Raw genomic sequence first — 14,062 nt, 5'->3', positions numbered from 1 at the left:
GCCTTCCTCCTCCTCCTCCTCCTGCTGACCTCCTCCTCCTCCCACCGGTCCTCCCGCCCTCCCTCCCGCTCTCACCCCCGGGGCAGCGGCTGCGAGCTCCGCGGCTTCCCCTCCGCCGGGACGTTTTTAGGGAAAGGGCAGCCCCGGAGCCCGGCTCGTCCCGCGCCCTGGCAGCGCCCTCTAGGAGCCTTCCTCACCCTCCTCCTCTTCCTCCCTCCTCCAGCCCACAGCCCCGAGATGCAGCCCAGGGCCGGCGCTGCTGTCCCGCCCCGTCGCCAGCCTGCCAGGGTCTTCCGCGTACATCTTCATCCCGCTCCACTCATCCTCACCCACCTCCCTACGCTCACCTTCTCCCCTTCCACACATCATCCTTGTCCTCTGCATGCCCTCGCGCCGTGCCGCACACCTTCATCCCCCTCCTCATCGCCATCCTCACACTCTCACACCCCACCGAACGCCTTCATCCCCCTCCTCACCCCTCTCCAAACACCTTCATGCCCCTCTTATCCCCCCCATACACACCCTCAGCCCCCCATACCCATCTCTCTCAGACACCCACCCTACCCTGAGATACCCAGGATGGGGCTCTCAGCCCACGCCACTGCGATTTCCCAGGGGAACCCAGCCAGGAGCCAGCCGATGGGTGGTAACGTGCTAAGCCACAGCCGCTGATCGCATGCAAATCCCTGGCCATGACCCAGCCCGACTGTCGGGAATTGCGGCCCCGGGTACGGGCAACACGTGACAAAACCCTGGCCTCAGTGGCCATGGGGTCCAGCACGCTCCGTGGTACCCAAAAGCCCCCAAGGTAAATCAGGGAGAGCGTTCCTCCCTGCGCCCTGCTTGGAGAGGGGATGCTCTTTGCACCCCATCCCTTCTCAAAACATGTTTTTCTAATCTTCGTGACAAGCTCGGTTGCATTGAAGCATTTTGGGACAAGACAAGCCAACGCTTCAGCCTGTAAAGCGGCGGTCTCCAAAGCATCCAGCGCATTCAGCAATCGTGTGTGATTAATAAAGCCATATCGCATTCTTCCACCCTTGGCCTGGTGCTAAGTTGTAAGAAATCTGGCTCCAAAACTGCAACAAAATGGTTGCTATTCTCCAAGGGCCGCTCAGATCCCTCGTTACTCATCCCTTACTTGGGCAAAAATGACATTGACTGCTCCTGGAGATGACAGCCTTAATTGAGTTCAATAGGAGTTTAGGCTGAGTAAGGCATGAGCAAACAAGCGTGCATTAGCCCATGAATAAAAGCCTGATCTGCAAACGTTTAGGAACACATGGAACTCCATGCAGGGGAGTACCAAGGGGGTCACCGCTGTGCCAGGCCTGGTTCAGCTCCGGCTTCAGCTTGGCTACAGAATCCAACCCAACTGCTGGCACCACTGGGATGAGCTGGTTCTGGATTGCAATGATCCGAGCCTGCTTTGGTGGTTTGTTTCAGTCCTGTCTCTTTATTTGTATTTCTTTTCCTCCTTCAGAAGTCCATAATCCCTGTTTCTGCTTTTCTTCGTCCACTGGTGGGAACAGCAACTTCCTTTCCCAAATTATAATATAAAAGAGCTGCAAGCAGCAACGCCATAAATAATATTTTCTTATGGCCAGAACATCCAAGTCTAGGCAAGACACCAAGAACAGCTACAACATTGTAAAACTCCAACACTTCTGCAGAATGGATTCACTAATTAAAAAATGATTCCTTTCTAAAGCACTTGGAAAACATTGGCTTTCCCAGTACTGCCTGACGCTTGCTGTGGCAAGCGAGAGCCCATCCTGCAAACCCACAGCCCACGAGTCTGCCTTTCCCTCTCAAAAATGTCCCCAAAATAAATACACAGAGAGGGCAAGGGAGAGACAAACACCTCGTCCCCATCACTTCTTTAGTTCATTAATGTATCACCACTTCAAAGCATGGAGCAAGAGCCCCCAAAGCTGAGGCAGCGCTCTCCGCTGGGCACGGCCCTCTCTGGGAACCCACCCGACAGCTCTAGCCCTTCCATTGCTTGGTAAGAAGTTATCCCACATGGCCTTCGCTCCTGGACCTGCTGGGACGGATCCAGCCCCTTCCCTCCACAGGCGGCATCCAGCCCCTGTGGCATCCAGCCCCATCCATGGGGCATTTGGCCTTTTGAAGCCCTGCAGAAATACCCCACATCCCCCCTGAGAGTGAGTCAGTGCTCAGTGCTGGGCACATGGGGTCTGGGGCAGAGGAGAAGCAAAGAAGAGCCCCCCATTTCCATCCTCCTGCTCAGCTCTGGACCAGCATGCTTCCACCCACTGGAGCGGGATGGGGATGCAGCACCCAGCGCCTGCAAGAGCCACCAGCATCACAGTGACGTTGGTCCTGGCTCAGCATCAGGCTGGAACCTCCTTTATTTTTTTCCTCCCCTTTGCCTTATAGCCATCTTTGCAAAAACTAAAGCACATTTCCCAGGAGATTCCCTTGAGGAGCTGCCAGCAGTCGCCACTGGCCATCGGCCATGCCTGTGCCTGTGCGCGCTTCATGGGGTTAAATCTATCCTTGCACTGTCGACCACCTGAAATGAAGCTTCAGAAGCCACAAAGCCTTCCTGGTGTAGGGAACGCATCATCCCTGGGGCAAGAGGAAACCCTTTCTCCAAGGAAGATGGGCACGTTGGGCTCAAACGCTGTTGATAAGGCTCCCTCTTTCTCTTTTCCTTTTTTTCCTGATCTTTTCTTGCAGCAAGCATTCCTTTCACACCCACGCACCCCCCGGCATTCCCAACCATTGGTCTGCCGGCGCATCCGTCACACTTTCCGTCGGCCAAAGTAGATACACATTTCAACTGCTTCCATTCCTGTCTCCTCTGGTGTTAACAGCCAGCGCAAACAAAGAGCCCGAGCATCCATCGCCCTACTGAATTGTTTGCATTTGTTCCTTTGGCTGCAGTTGGTTTGGGTTAGAGGGTTTATATAAGTGATTTGGGGTTCTGGGATGGGGTGGCATGGCATTGGTCACCCATGGCAGAGGGTTTCACTCTGCTTGGGCTGCAGGCTGGGAACGCCAAGGGGTTTGCAAGCAATAATAGGCAACACAAAAGCTTTTTGGGTGAGGGGAGGGAGAAACTCCCCAGGGAGCAGCTGGGGTATCAGCAGCTCATGCTCCAGTGAGAGCCTGGGGAGCCCTAACTACTTTTTCTTACCCCACTTTGGCTTTTCTGCTTCCATCAGAGAGGACAGGGACAAGTGTTAGGCTCAACTGTTAGCCAAGCTGCTCCCAATTCCAAACAGATGTTGGGATCACAGCTGGATCTGTGGACAGAAAGCTCTTGCTTTCCCCACATTTGGTGCTCATACCTAGCCAGGGGATGCTGGTCCCAAACCGCTGATTCTCCCTTTAGCTTACAAGAAGGTCTCTGATCTCACCACAAGGATAAGGAACGATGTCCCACGCAGTCCCTTTGTCCCTGAGCTGTCTGCCTTCATCTGCCCCACCACAAATGTATGCAGATGAATCACGGAGCCCACATTCATGCAGATGGTGGGAAAACCTTGGCTCCACCCATTAAGCCACTCTGGCAGATGCTCTCCAGAGGTCTCTCTGCAGCTCACGGTCCTGCAATCACTGTGAGAGACAGTTTCAGGCCACAGCATCATTGTGACACTGCGCAGCAACGATGAGCATCCCTCTTGCACAACCACATCTGCCTCATCCATCTCCTGCTCCTCAGCCTTTCTGTCCCAGCTACCTCTCACAGTATTAACTTGGGAGGCTTAGATCACCCACAGAATGGGGAAAAAACTGTGTGTGTCCTGGGAAGGGGACCCCAAACTGTATCAGGCCACCCTGTGGTCAGTGTATGAGCTGAACTGGTGAGAGTACTATTAGGGGGTCAAGGACAGCGTGGGGCACCTTGGCATGTCCCATTGCTTCTCACACTGAATTAATCAAATTTGGGACTGTCCATGCAGCCAAATCCTCACCCCACAAAGGTGCATTAGTGCTGGAAATGGGGCACAGGCTGCCTTGCTCCCCCCAACCTGCCCTCTCCATCACCTCTCCTTCCCAATGACTCCCCCCAGACCCCTGTAACATCCATGGGTCTATGTCCTGAGGTGGCATCTCCCGTCTGCACCTCCCCATGAGCAGGGAGAACCTATGGGGTGTGCAGGGCTCCAGATCACCACCAGCCCAGGAGGGTCTGGAGGGATGGGGGGACACGGGGAGCCTGGCTGGGTGCTGAGTGTGACTCAGCACCGCACCACACCTGGTGAGTCACCCACCGGCACTTCCTGGTGCACCCAGAGTTTTCCCTTCCAGGTCCCTCCTGGCAGCATTGCCCCTGCCCAGCCCCGTGCTGGTGATGCCAGCTCTGCCTCACGTGGCTGCCGGTGCCTCCCCTTGGCACGTGCCCACGCGGTGCCAGGGCTCTGGGTGCCAAGCTGCTCCTTAGGGACCCAAATTCCCAAAGGTTTCCAGGTAGTGGGATTAGACCCAGTGCATGGAGAGCCCTGGGTGTGCAAACACATCACGGGCACTGCATGGCTGCTTGCACCAGGGAAAGATAGGGCAAAAAAGGTTGGACTTGATCTTAAAGGTCTTTTCCAACCTAATTGATTCTATGATTCCATGAATAAAGCGGTTTGGTGCTCAGTGGCGGGGGGGGTGGGGTGGGGGGTGTCTGTGCACACTCATAGGCAGATGAGGAAACACAGAGACCACCAACCCCCCCCTCTCTGAGAGACCAAGCTACAAAATGCAAACCAGAATCTAAAACCGTCAAAAATAAAAAAAGGGGGATGAGTTTCCAGGATCTAAGTCCAAGAAATGTCTCAAAGGGATGAGATTGGGATCACAGTCAGCCTCATCTGCTAAATATACCCTGAGCTTGACTCTGCCATCTGGCCCCAGTTTGCCTGGATAAGTGTCCCACTGTGCTCTGCAGGCGTCGTGCACCTCCAACCACCACAGGAGCAGCTGTAACCATGAGCATTCACCATGAAGAAGGTGGAAATGGAGGAAGTGGAGCAGGACAAGGACACAGGAGCATCCACTGGGCACCAGCACGTGGTCCCTGTGCAGGTGCTACTCACAGGCCAGCTTCCCGTCGAAGCTGGAGAGAGCTATGGCAAAGGCCTGCACGGCACAGAGGGGGTAGTTGTAGTCCATGGTGAAAGCATCATCCGCCACGCGCCCAAACTGCATCACGATGTAGTCAGCTGTGGAAGAGAAAGTGAGAGGCTGGGCACCCATCCCACCCTTCCATAGAGCCATGGAATCAACCGGGTTGGAAAAGCCCTTTCAGCTCATCCAGTCCGACCCCAGCACTGCCCAGGCCACCCCTAACCCATGGCACTGAGGCCTCGTCTCCACGCTGTGTGAACACTTGCAGGGACGGTGACTGCAGCCCTGCCCTGGGCAGCCTGTTCCAATGCCTGAGCACCCTCTGGGGCAGGAATTGTTCCTCAGCTCCATCTAAACCTGCCCTGGGGCAGCTTGAGGCCCTTTCCTCTTTCCAATGGTGACATCCCAAAGAACCTGCTGCCCCCCCAGTACCGCAGTGCGTATTACCAAAAAGCATCATTTCCCCACTGCACGAACCACAGCACCCTTCAGTCCCCCCGCAGGGGCAGGGACCCCCCCGGCAGGGGACAGGGACCCCCCCGTGGGACCGCTGGGACCGGAGGGCGGGTGACAGGAAATCTGTATAAATAACCAGGGGCCCTCGAGGGGCTGTTTCTGTCCCGTAACCCAACACCCGAGCCCGAGGGCTTCTGACTGCGCCCGACAGGTGACGACGGCCGGCGCAGAGCCGCTGCCACCCCAAGGGACTGTCCCCAGGGCGCGTCGCACCCCGAGGTGACCCGCGGGCAGCGTGGGGTGCGTATGGGGGGGATGCCCTGGGGCAGCCTGGGCTAAGGGGGGGCTGTCAACGTCCTGGAGGTGCTCGGCACCCCGCGGGGTTTGTCACTGCCCTAATCTGCCTGGCAACAGATGACGCTCGCTCCCTCTGCCTGCACACGGTGCCTCAGGCCCTGCGTGGCTTCACCCCGGCACCCCAAAAGCAGCCACACGTGGGAAAATTAAACCTCAGCAAAACCAGGGGGTGCTGGGGCCGGCTGAAGGTGGTGCTCCCCCATCACCCCCCTTCCAATCCCAGCTTACGGTCACTGCTGTGCACGATCTGGAAGTTCTTCACGGAGGCGTGAGTGACCCGGCCGTGGAAGTTGAGGACGTAGGACTGTGTCTCATCATTCCACACCGGCGCCTTGTTGTGCAGCTCAATCACGTTGTCCATGTTTTTGTTCTGCCATCGCATCAGGAGACCATCGTTATCCTGGGGAGGGTGAGAGTGGGGAGCAGAGTTGGGGTGACTGTATCCAGAGCCCTGCTACCCTCCATGGGGTGCCCAGAGGATGCTCTGCAGCAGTATCCAGCTGGGAGCTGGGATCCAGCATGGAGAAAACAATACAGCTACCACATTTCCCACCTCCCAGGGAGGTGCTTTGAATCTCAGGGACACCTGAAATCTTTTCCATACCCTAAAATGGGCAAAATCCAAGGTGATCCCCAGCACATCCAGGCCCCAAGCAGTTCCTCCCCAACTTACATTTCGGGGCCGGATGGGCACCCTCTCGTTGTCAGAGTTCATCCCAGGGATGATGACCGTCATCTTCCGGGGGCCTTTGAACCCTAAAACATTGGTCTCCTGCAAAGGAAACCCCATCCCTAAAACCAGCAACCACTGCAGGCTGCAGCCTCTTGCGGGCAGCTGTAGGAGGGCTCAGGAATGGATCCAGCCCCATCCCACATCCCCGCCACCCCCTGGCAGCAGCCCAGTGAAGGGGTGCAGGTCAGGGACCCCCTTGCCCCTGCCCAGGACGTCCCAGGGGCTCCTTACATAGACCACAGCTGAGAGTTCCTGCCGCACGTTGGACCAGTCAGCGTTGGCCCTGTCGGGGTTCGCGCCGTTGTCGAACACTGTGAACTTCGTACCCATCAGGTTGGATCTGCAGTGAGGACAGGAGATGGCCGCAGCCGGTGCCACCAAGTCCCCTCTATGCCCCCAGCCCAGCTTTGCTCCAGCTGTAACACCCATGGCCAGTGCCATCCTTCCCATCCTTTAGCTGTTTGCTTGGGTTCAGGGCACCCCTGAATCGGGGTGTTAGAGGGTGCTGCCACCTCGGGGGCTCCCCTGCAATTGCTGTGCGGCTGCCAGCGGTGCAGCACGCTGGGACTTGCCGGGCACTGTTTCCAGCCATAACCTGTCTGCCTGGAGGAACCAGACAAGCTGGTTTTCCCCTCCCGGCCCCCCCGACACTCTTCAGGTTGGACCCAGCAACAGGGAACACTGAATTTAGCCTCCTGCTTGACCCAGCCATCGCCTGGGACAGCCAGCAACCCATGTAGCAATGGGGTGCCATCGCCAGCCCTACCTGAGCTTCCCAATGAAGTTCTCTCCTCCCCGTGACAGGTCGGTGGGATCGATGGAGATGAGGTAGTTGGAAGTTTTGCTTTTCTTCCGCTTCCTCCCGGCAAGGAGGAATACCTGCCAGGACAGGGGAACTTTGTGGGAACTGGGCATTATCACGGCCATCACCACCACTGTCCCCAGCTTGCCGTGCCCTCTGCACAAGGCTTAGCCCAACAGGTCACTGTCACAAGCTTGGGGAAGTCATGGACTGGAGATGATCCCCACAATACAGGCTGGGCCAGGAGGGTCTGAGCCCAGCCTGGCACCAGCATGGCTCTCCAGCCAACGTTTGCTCATCATCCCGGGTACCCTGTGAAATAGGCACTTCCCAGGAGGAATTGCAGGGGAAGGGAACAGCCCCATCCGGGACCCACCACCACAGTGGGATAGAACCCCAGACTGGTTTGGGTTTGGAAAGGATCTTAAAGCTCCTCCAGCCCCAACCCCTGCCACAGGCAGGGACCCCTTCCATAGAGCAGCTTGCTCCAAGCCCCTGTGTCCAACCTGCCCTTGAACACTGCCAGGGATGGAACAGCCACAGCTTCTCTGGGCACCCTGTGCCAGCGCCTCAGCACCCTCACAGGGAAGAGCTTCTGCCTTAGATCCAACCTGAACTTGCCCTGTTTCAGTTTGAACCCATCACCCCTTGTCCTATCACTGCAGTCCCTGATGAAGAGTCCCTCTCCAGCATCCTTGGAGCCCACTTCAGACACTGGAAGCTGCTCTGAGGTCTCCATGCAGCTTCTCTTCTCCAGGCTGAACAGCCCCAATGTTCTCAGCCTGTCTTTGTATCGGAGGTGCTCCAGCCCCTGAGCATCCTCGTGTCCTCCTCTGGACTGGAGAGGTGCCTCTGGGATGCAGGTGAGCATTTCCCCAAAAGCCTGAGGGTGCTCCTGCATGGATGCAGAGTCCCAGGGGTAGCCCCACATCCCAACCCCAACTCACCTTCTTGTCATTATCCAAGTGAAGGTAATAGGTGGGGTAAAGCCCCCGGTCCATCCCCTTCTTGTCCCGTGTCACCCGGCACTTGATGGTCACCCCCTGTGCCGCCGGCCGCAGCACAAACTCCTCCAGGTTGTCCACCTCAATAACAGGCGATGGGGCTCTCTCCTCCTTGGGCTGCAGCACAAGAGGGGATGGTGGCCCCACAGCCAAACCTGTGCCCTGCTCCTTCCCCAGCTCGTTGCTCCCCACCTCCCCTGGACTGTAGTGCTGCAGCTTCAGAGATGATGCTCCAGCTCCCCAACCCACCCTGGGGGGGAAGAGCTGCCACCTCCCACGGCTCTAAGGGTTTTCTTTGTACCTTCTTTGATTTCTTCCCTTTCCCCTTCTTGTTGGAGTTTTTCTGTGGGGTCTCCAGGGTCTCGTCCTCACTCTCAGCTGCTCTGGGAGGAGCTGCAGGCAGGGCATGGAGGGAAGAGCCTGATTCTGCTGAACCCCAAACCTGAACTCTGCGTAGACCCACAGCCATTGATCATAACCCCCTCTCCATGGCCAGGCTCACCCACACTCCTGCAGCACCCACCGCCCTCCACCACATCACCAGTGCTGGGCTCCCACCTTTCTTTTTGGCTTTCTTCTCCTTAGGGGGGTCCCCGCCGGTCTGGAAGAGGGATGCTGGGTTTTTCTTCTTTCCCGACCTGATGGGTTTGGTGCTGGAATCGGAATCATCCTCTTCATCACTGCTGGTGGTGGCTGGAGGGGATATGGAAGACATTGTCATGCAGCACTGGGTACTATCAGCTCAGGGTGATGCTATGGGGCAGCAGCACTGGTTGCTACCCCTTATCCCTGCTCTCCTTGTACCTTTCTTCTTGTTTTTCTTCTCCTTCTTCTCCCCATTCACCTGGAACATGGACATCGGCTCCTTCTTGGTGCTTTTAGCAGATTTGGCTTTGCTGTCAGGGTCACCCTTGTCGCCTGGTGCGATGGAGGAGCTGATGAGTGGCCAGACAGGGGACAGGTACATGCAGTGATGGGCACAGGGAAGTGGCAGGAAGGGTTGAGCTCAGGGGAGATTTGGGGAGGGGGCAATTGCCCCACAGATACCTGAGCAATGGTGATGGAATGCTACGGACCTCTCATCCCACTAAGGACAGATTCAAGTGGCAATGAAACCGAGCTCAAGCCATCCCTGTCCCCTGAGTACTTACCCTTTGGCTTCAGCTTTTTCTCCCGGCTCTCACCCGAGGGGGACTCTTTAGGTAGTTTCTTCTTGAGCTTTTTTGGTGGATCTTTACTTTCCACCTCCTCTTCCTCCTCCTCATCCTCCGAGTCCTCAGCTGGCTCTGCCCAGAGGTGACACCAGGGCATCAGCAATGCGATGGCCTCCTGCATCGGGCCATCACGGTTTGCGAGCAGGGAACCTCCCGCGGCACCCATCCCACCATGGCCATGGTGCTGGGGCCGTGGGTTCCAGGCCAGCCGCGGCTGGTGGCCAGTGGCACATGGGACGTGTCCGGGGGCGAACGCACACTGCCACCTCCTGGCTGCAGAGCGGGGGAACGAGCCCCAGCTTTTTGTCCCGGAAAGATGTCCCGGGAGCGTGTCCCAACCCAATCCTGGCTCCCCAGCCAGCACTATGCACACAGCTCCCCTGCCACATCCCCCTTCTTCCTAGATCCACAGCTGGGGTTTGGTCCAAAAGCCCCTCAGACGCATGCAGAGTCCCTGCACTGGTGGCACCAGTGGGACATGGCATCCCTGCCATCGATGGCACCACTGGGACATGGTAGATGGGGATATAGGATGCCATGAGCGGGTGCCTGCAGAGGGGTGGGTGCTAACCCCCACCTTGCTGCTTCTTGGGGCCTTTGACCACACGTGAGCGGGGGGCTGGGCTCTCCTTTTTCCTCCGAGGCTCCTTGGTGAATTTAGGGTCCTTGTTGTTCTCCTCCTCCCCCTTCTCCTCCTTCTTCTTCCTCAGCTTCTTCACCCCTGTGTATTTCAAGAGATGCCTGTGATAGAGATGCCCCTGTTTGCGGGTGCAGGATGGGGGGACACGCTGGTGTCCCCCCATTTCCATGGGAGCTGGGGAGTCCGCGTTTACCCTGTGCCAGGGCTCGGGGCTCCTCCGTAGCCCCCCCCTCGCCTGGCTTCTTCACCCGAAGCCGCCGGGGCTTTGCCTCGGGCTCTGGAGCAGGCTCCTGCCGCTTCTTCTTCAGCTTCTGCCCCTGCGGGTGGTGCTGCAGAGACAGTGCCTGCCTTAAACCTCTTTTTCCTTGGCAAGGCAAACCCCGATCATACAGCACCAGCTCCCTTTCCGAAATACAGCCAGGCTTTTCGCACATGGGAGCAGGGACCCCAGGGACACACTCACACCTTAAAACGAGAGACTTACCATGGGGCAGCCCCACCGAGAAGGCAGAGGGAGGAAAACAAAAAGGGCTGTTAGCAGCCAGCCAGCCGCATGTCAGCCCCGGGGCCAAGGGACATGATGCTGGCACTGCCCCAGCACCATGGACCACACCAGCAGAGAGGGACAAGCTACACTGTGCCACAGGGACCTTGGCCTAGAGCCACCCCAAGCACCCATGGGCATCCCAGGGAACCTGAGCTGGGACAGGGGACATGAGGACAGCAACAGCCTGACTCCACATCCCCATCTCCTCTTGGTCCCATAAAAGGCTCCCAACAAAGACAAGGAGCGGTGGGGCTGTTACAGATGGAGGTCAACAGGAGAGGGGAAGCAGAGGATTAGGCACAACACACCTAATCCTGGTTAGGCAGGGCTATAAATAACTTTCATTTACCAAACACGGAGCATGTAGGGCAGCGCTTGGCTTCAGAGAGGAGATATCTGAGGAATGGGTGCCAGCTTGAGACCCTCAGAAAGTGATTTAATCAAATCCAGCTGTACCAGTGCACCCACCACCCAACCATGCACCTTGCCCCTTGCAGTGATGCAGCCATCTGTCCCTGCCAGATGCTCCAGCATGATGGGTGAAGGTGTTTGGCAAGAAGGGGCTTTAGATGGATCCCAGCACTGCGGATTTTGGGGGAGGAAAGCTGGGGGTCCCATAATGGAACTGGGAACTGGCTGGTTTCTTCCATGTCATCAGCTCACAGCTAAAAACTCCTTTGCATCCTTTAATCCCTTAAGCAGCTGGAGGGGGGGGGGGGGGTGGAGGATAACAACCCCTTTAGGCCTTAAGGAAGCCCTTTGAGGAGGGGCTGCTAATTAAACCAGGTGTGAATGAAATCGCTGCTGAGACCCCTCAGAGGCCGGGCAGCATCTGAGGGCTGGGCTGAAGCCCCTTGAGGAGGGTCTGGCCCTTGGGGTCATGGCCAGGGGAAAGTGAGTCACAGCCAAGGGCTTAACTGAGGGGCTTAATTAAAGCCTTAATGAGCGCTGAGTGCTCACCTCGAGGGCTGTGTGAAACTGGTGGGAAGGGGGTTTGGAAGGATGCACAAAGAAGCGGGGGGGGGGGGGGGGGTTGTGGGATTTTCTTTACTTCCCAAAAGCTCCCCTGGGGTGCAGCATCCGGAAGGAGCATCCTGTCCAGCCCCAAGTCAGTCTCATTGTGGGGCCCTGGGGTTTGGGGGTCTCCGATGTCTCCAGACCTTGGGCCTGCAGCCAAGGATGGTGGCGCTGGGGGTGGGGGAGGAAGGGCTTTTTCTCACCTGCTTGGGCTTGTGCTGGGGGCTCCCCGGCTCTTCGCTGGGGCTGTGGGGCACAGAGAAAAGGGGTCAGGGGTTTCAGAGACCCCATGATCTCCGAGACCATCTGGCCAAGCAGCACCCCATTTCTGGGGAGAGGAAAGTCAGCCTTCATTTGGCTGCAGGAGCAACTCGCCCTGTCTCCACTGGGTGAAGCTCAGACAATAGCATCCTTCCTGGAGCCCAGGATAGACCTTGGCCGAGGGTGACAGCAATGATGTTAATATAAGACACCCCCACCAACAAACACTGTCTCTCTGTAGGCCAACAAGCATTACCACACCAACCCCAGAGCAAAAAACCAACCCGGATAAAGCAGCTCCTTAAATTGCATTTTAACTGGAAATAGGACAAAAAGGCACCAGTGGGGAAGCCCAGCACGCTTCCCAGCCCACAGGTCACATCCTGCCCACTGGCACTCACCTCTCTGCAGCCCAGACCTCGCGCAGGATCTCTGTCTGCAGTGGCATGGTTCCTGGTCCAGTGTCGAGCTGGCTGCTCCCTTCTCCTGCCCCAACCTTCCCTCCTCCCAGCACCAGCTGCTGACCTCTGCGGTCCCTACCAGCCTGGTGCTGGGTCCATGGGCTCAGCCACAATGGTCCAAGCGGCCTCACCGCATCAGCTCATCCACCTCTGTGAACCCCGTGGCAGGAAGAGCAGGCGAAGGAGATGATTAACTTTTTACTTCTCCTGAAACTCAGTAATAGGATTTCAGGGGCTGCCGGCCAGGAGAGCAGCTGGCAGGGCAGTAATCCCAGGAAAAGGGAGCCCCAAGGGAGCACACTGGGCACAGGGGGTCAATTGGACCCCAAGTGCCTTTTGGGGGTGCACAGCTCCTCCGCACACTGGGTGGGTTCCCTGGCATGGTGGAGCCACTCTCTCCAGCCTGGTATGAGCAGAGGAATGCAGAGGTTAACCTCACTTAATGTGCTTTTTTCCACCCAAAAAGCATGGAATCACAGAATGTTTTGTGCTGGAAAGAACCTTAAAGCTCCTCCAGCTCCAACCCCTGCCACGGGCAGGGACCCCTTCCATAGAGCAGCTTGCTCCAAGCCCCTGTGTCTAACCTGGCCTTGAACACTGCCAGGGATGGGGCATGTCTTTTATTTTGTGATAGAAAAGCAGGATTTGGGCTGTTTCGTGGGAGTTGTGCATGGGGGAAGGCAGCATCCCAACTCCAGGCAATGCCGAGGACTTCCCTATGGACCACAGCTCTGCTCCAACTCGGATCCCCCATCCCCAGGTCCCTTCAGGTCACTGCTCCTGCCTCACCCCGCTAACGCCACTGTATTCCCGTCCAAAGGCCACCTGGATGCTCTCCATGCAAAGCCGGACAAGCCAAGTGTCCTGGGTGCGCCCCATAACCCCTCAGCCTTGCCCAGCCCACCCCAGACCCCCCCCCCCCGCCGCCCCACTTCCTCCCGGTGCCGCTAGAGGGCATTTGAGCACCGCGCACCGGGACCCACCCGCGCCCCGACGGCTTCGGCGCCTTGGGTGCAAAGTGCTCCCCGCTCCGCTTTCAGCCCCAAACCGCACGGCGTCACCTGCCCGCGGTCGGTTTCTTTTCCACGGGGGTAAAAGCTCCGAGGCGGAATAAGCAATAAATTTCCTTGGGGGGGGGGAGGGGGTGTGAAGGGAAGGGAACCCAGGAATTGCAAAGCAAGTTGTGGGGTTTGTGCTGTTTCCCATGGAAAATGTGGCTTGGGCTGCCCTCAGATGACTTTTTTTTCTTTGCCTGCAACAAAAAGAAGCCAATTCTTCGCAGAGCCCCTGGTCAGCACCCCCAGAGATGCTTTGCTGGCTCCGAAACACCCGGGGGATGCTGTAAAACCAGAGACCTGGATGAGCAGCAGCACAGCCGCAGGTAAGAAAATGGGCAGGCTTGAGAAATGGTGCTTCAGCTATCACCTGGTGGGACTAAAGAAGAGGAATTCTAACACAATCTGGGTTATACCCCAAGACTGT

At 57.3% G+C, this 14,062-nt stretch overlaps 1 protein-coding gene across 3 annotated transcripts; it reads right to left on the bottom strand.

The window, feature by feature from the left end:
* Positions 1–4,735: 4,735 nt before the first annotated feature.
* Positions 4,736–12,961, bottom strand: TULP1 (TUB like protein 1). Of its 3 annotated transcripts, XM_061442575.1 has the most exons (14): positions 12,521–12,961; positions 12,062–12,104; positions 10,488–10,623; positions 10,232–10,375; positions 9,592–9,726; positions 9,245–9,358; positions 8,999–9,133; positions 8,742–8,833; positions 8,384–8,557; positions 7,401–7,513; positions 6,866–6,974; positions 6,575–6,673; positions 6,130–6,301; positions 4,736–5,183 (listed from the first exon to the last, which is right to left on the bottom strand). In XM_061442575.1, the coding sequence occupies exons 1-14, from the start codon at positions 12,565–12,567 to the stop codon at positions 5,050–5,052; spliced, it is 1,647 nt and encodes a 548-aa protein (XP_061298559.1). In that variant the 5' UTR covers positions 12,568–12,961; the 3' UTR covers positions 4,736–5,049. The 3 variants fall into 3 exon arrangements, with proteins under 3 accessions (XP_061298559.1, XP_061298560.1, XP_061298558.1); XM_061442576.1 differs by lacking the exon at positions 12,062–12,104 and having other exon boundaries at positions 12,521–12,638; XM_061442574.1 differs by lacking the exons at positions 12,062–12,104; positions 12,521–12,961 and having other exon boundaries at positions 10,488–10,847.
* Positions 12,962–14,062: the final 1,101 nt, after the last annotated feature.

The sequence above is a fragment of the Pezoporus flaviventris genome, unplaced genomic scaffold (assembly GCF_033815535.1).
Source record: "Pezoporus flaviventris isolate CSIRO_AGI_PZ_B2104156 unplaced genomic scaffold, CSIRO_AGI_Pfla_v1 ptg000228l, whole genome shotgun sequence".
NCBI lineage: Eukaryota > Metazoa > Chordata > Aves > Psittaciformes > Psittacidae > Pezoporus > Pezoporus flaviventris.
Note: the sequence above shows the minus strand (reverse complement) of the source record. Positions and strands in the feature narration are given on the sequence as shown.

Excerpts from the sequence above, each read along its gene's own strand:
- TULP1 (XM_061442574.1), bottom strand. The coding sequence starts at position 10,728 with ATGTGCGAAAAGCCTGGCTGTATTTCGGAAAGGGAGCTGGTGCTGTAT. Across the intron at positions 9,727-10,231 it reads AGGCCCCAAGAAGCAGCAAG|AGCCAGCTGAGGACTCGGAG; the intron begins GTGGGGGTTAGC and ends ACCTCTGGGCAG. Across the intron at positions 7,514-8,383 it reads ACTTGGATAATGACAAGAAG|GTATTCCTCCTTGCCGGGAG; the intron begins GTGAGTTGGGGT and ends CTGTCCTGGCAG.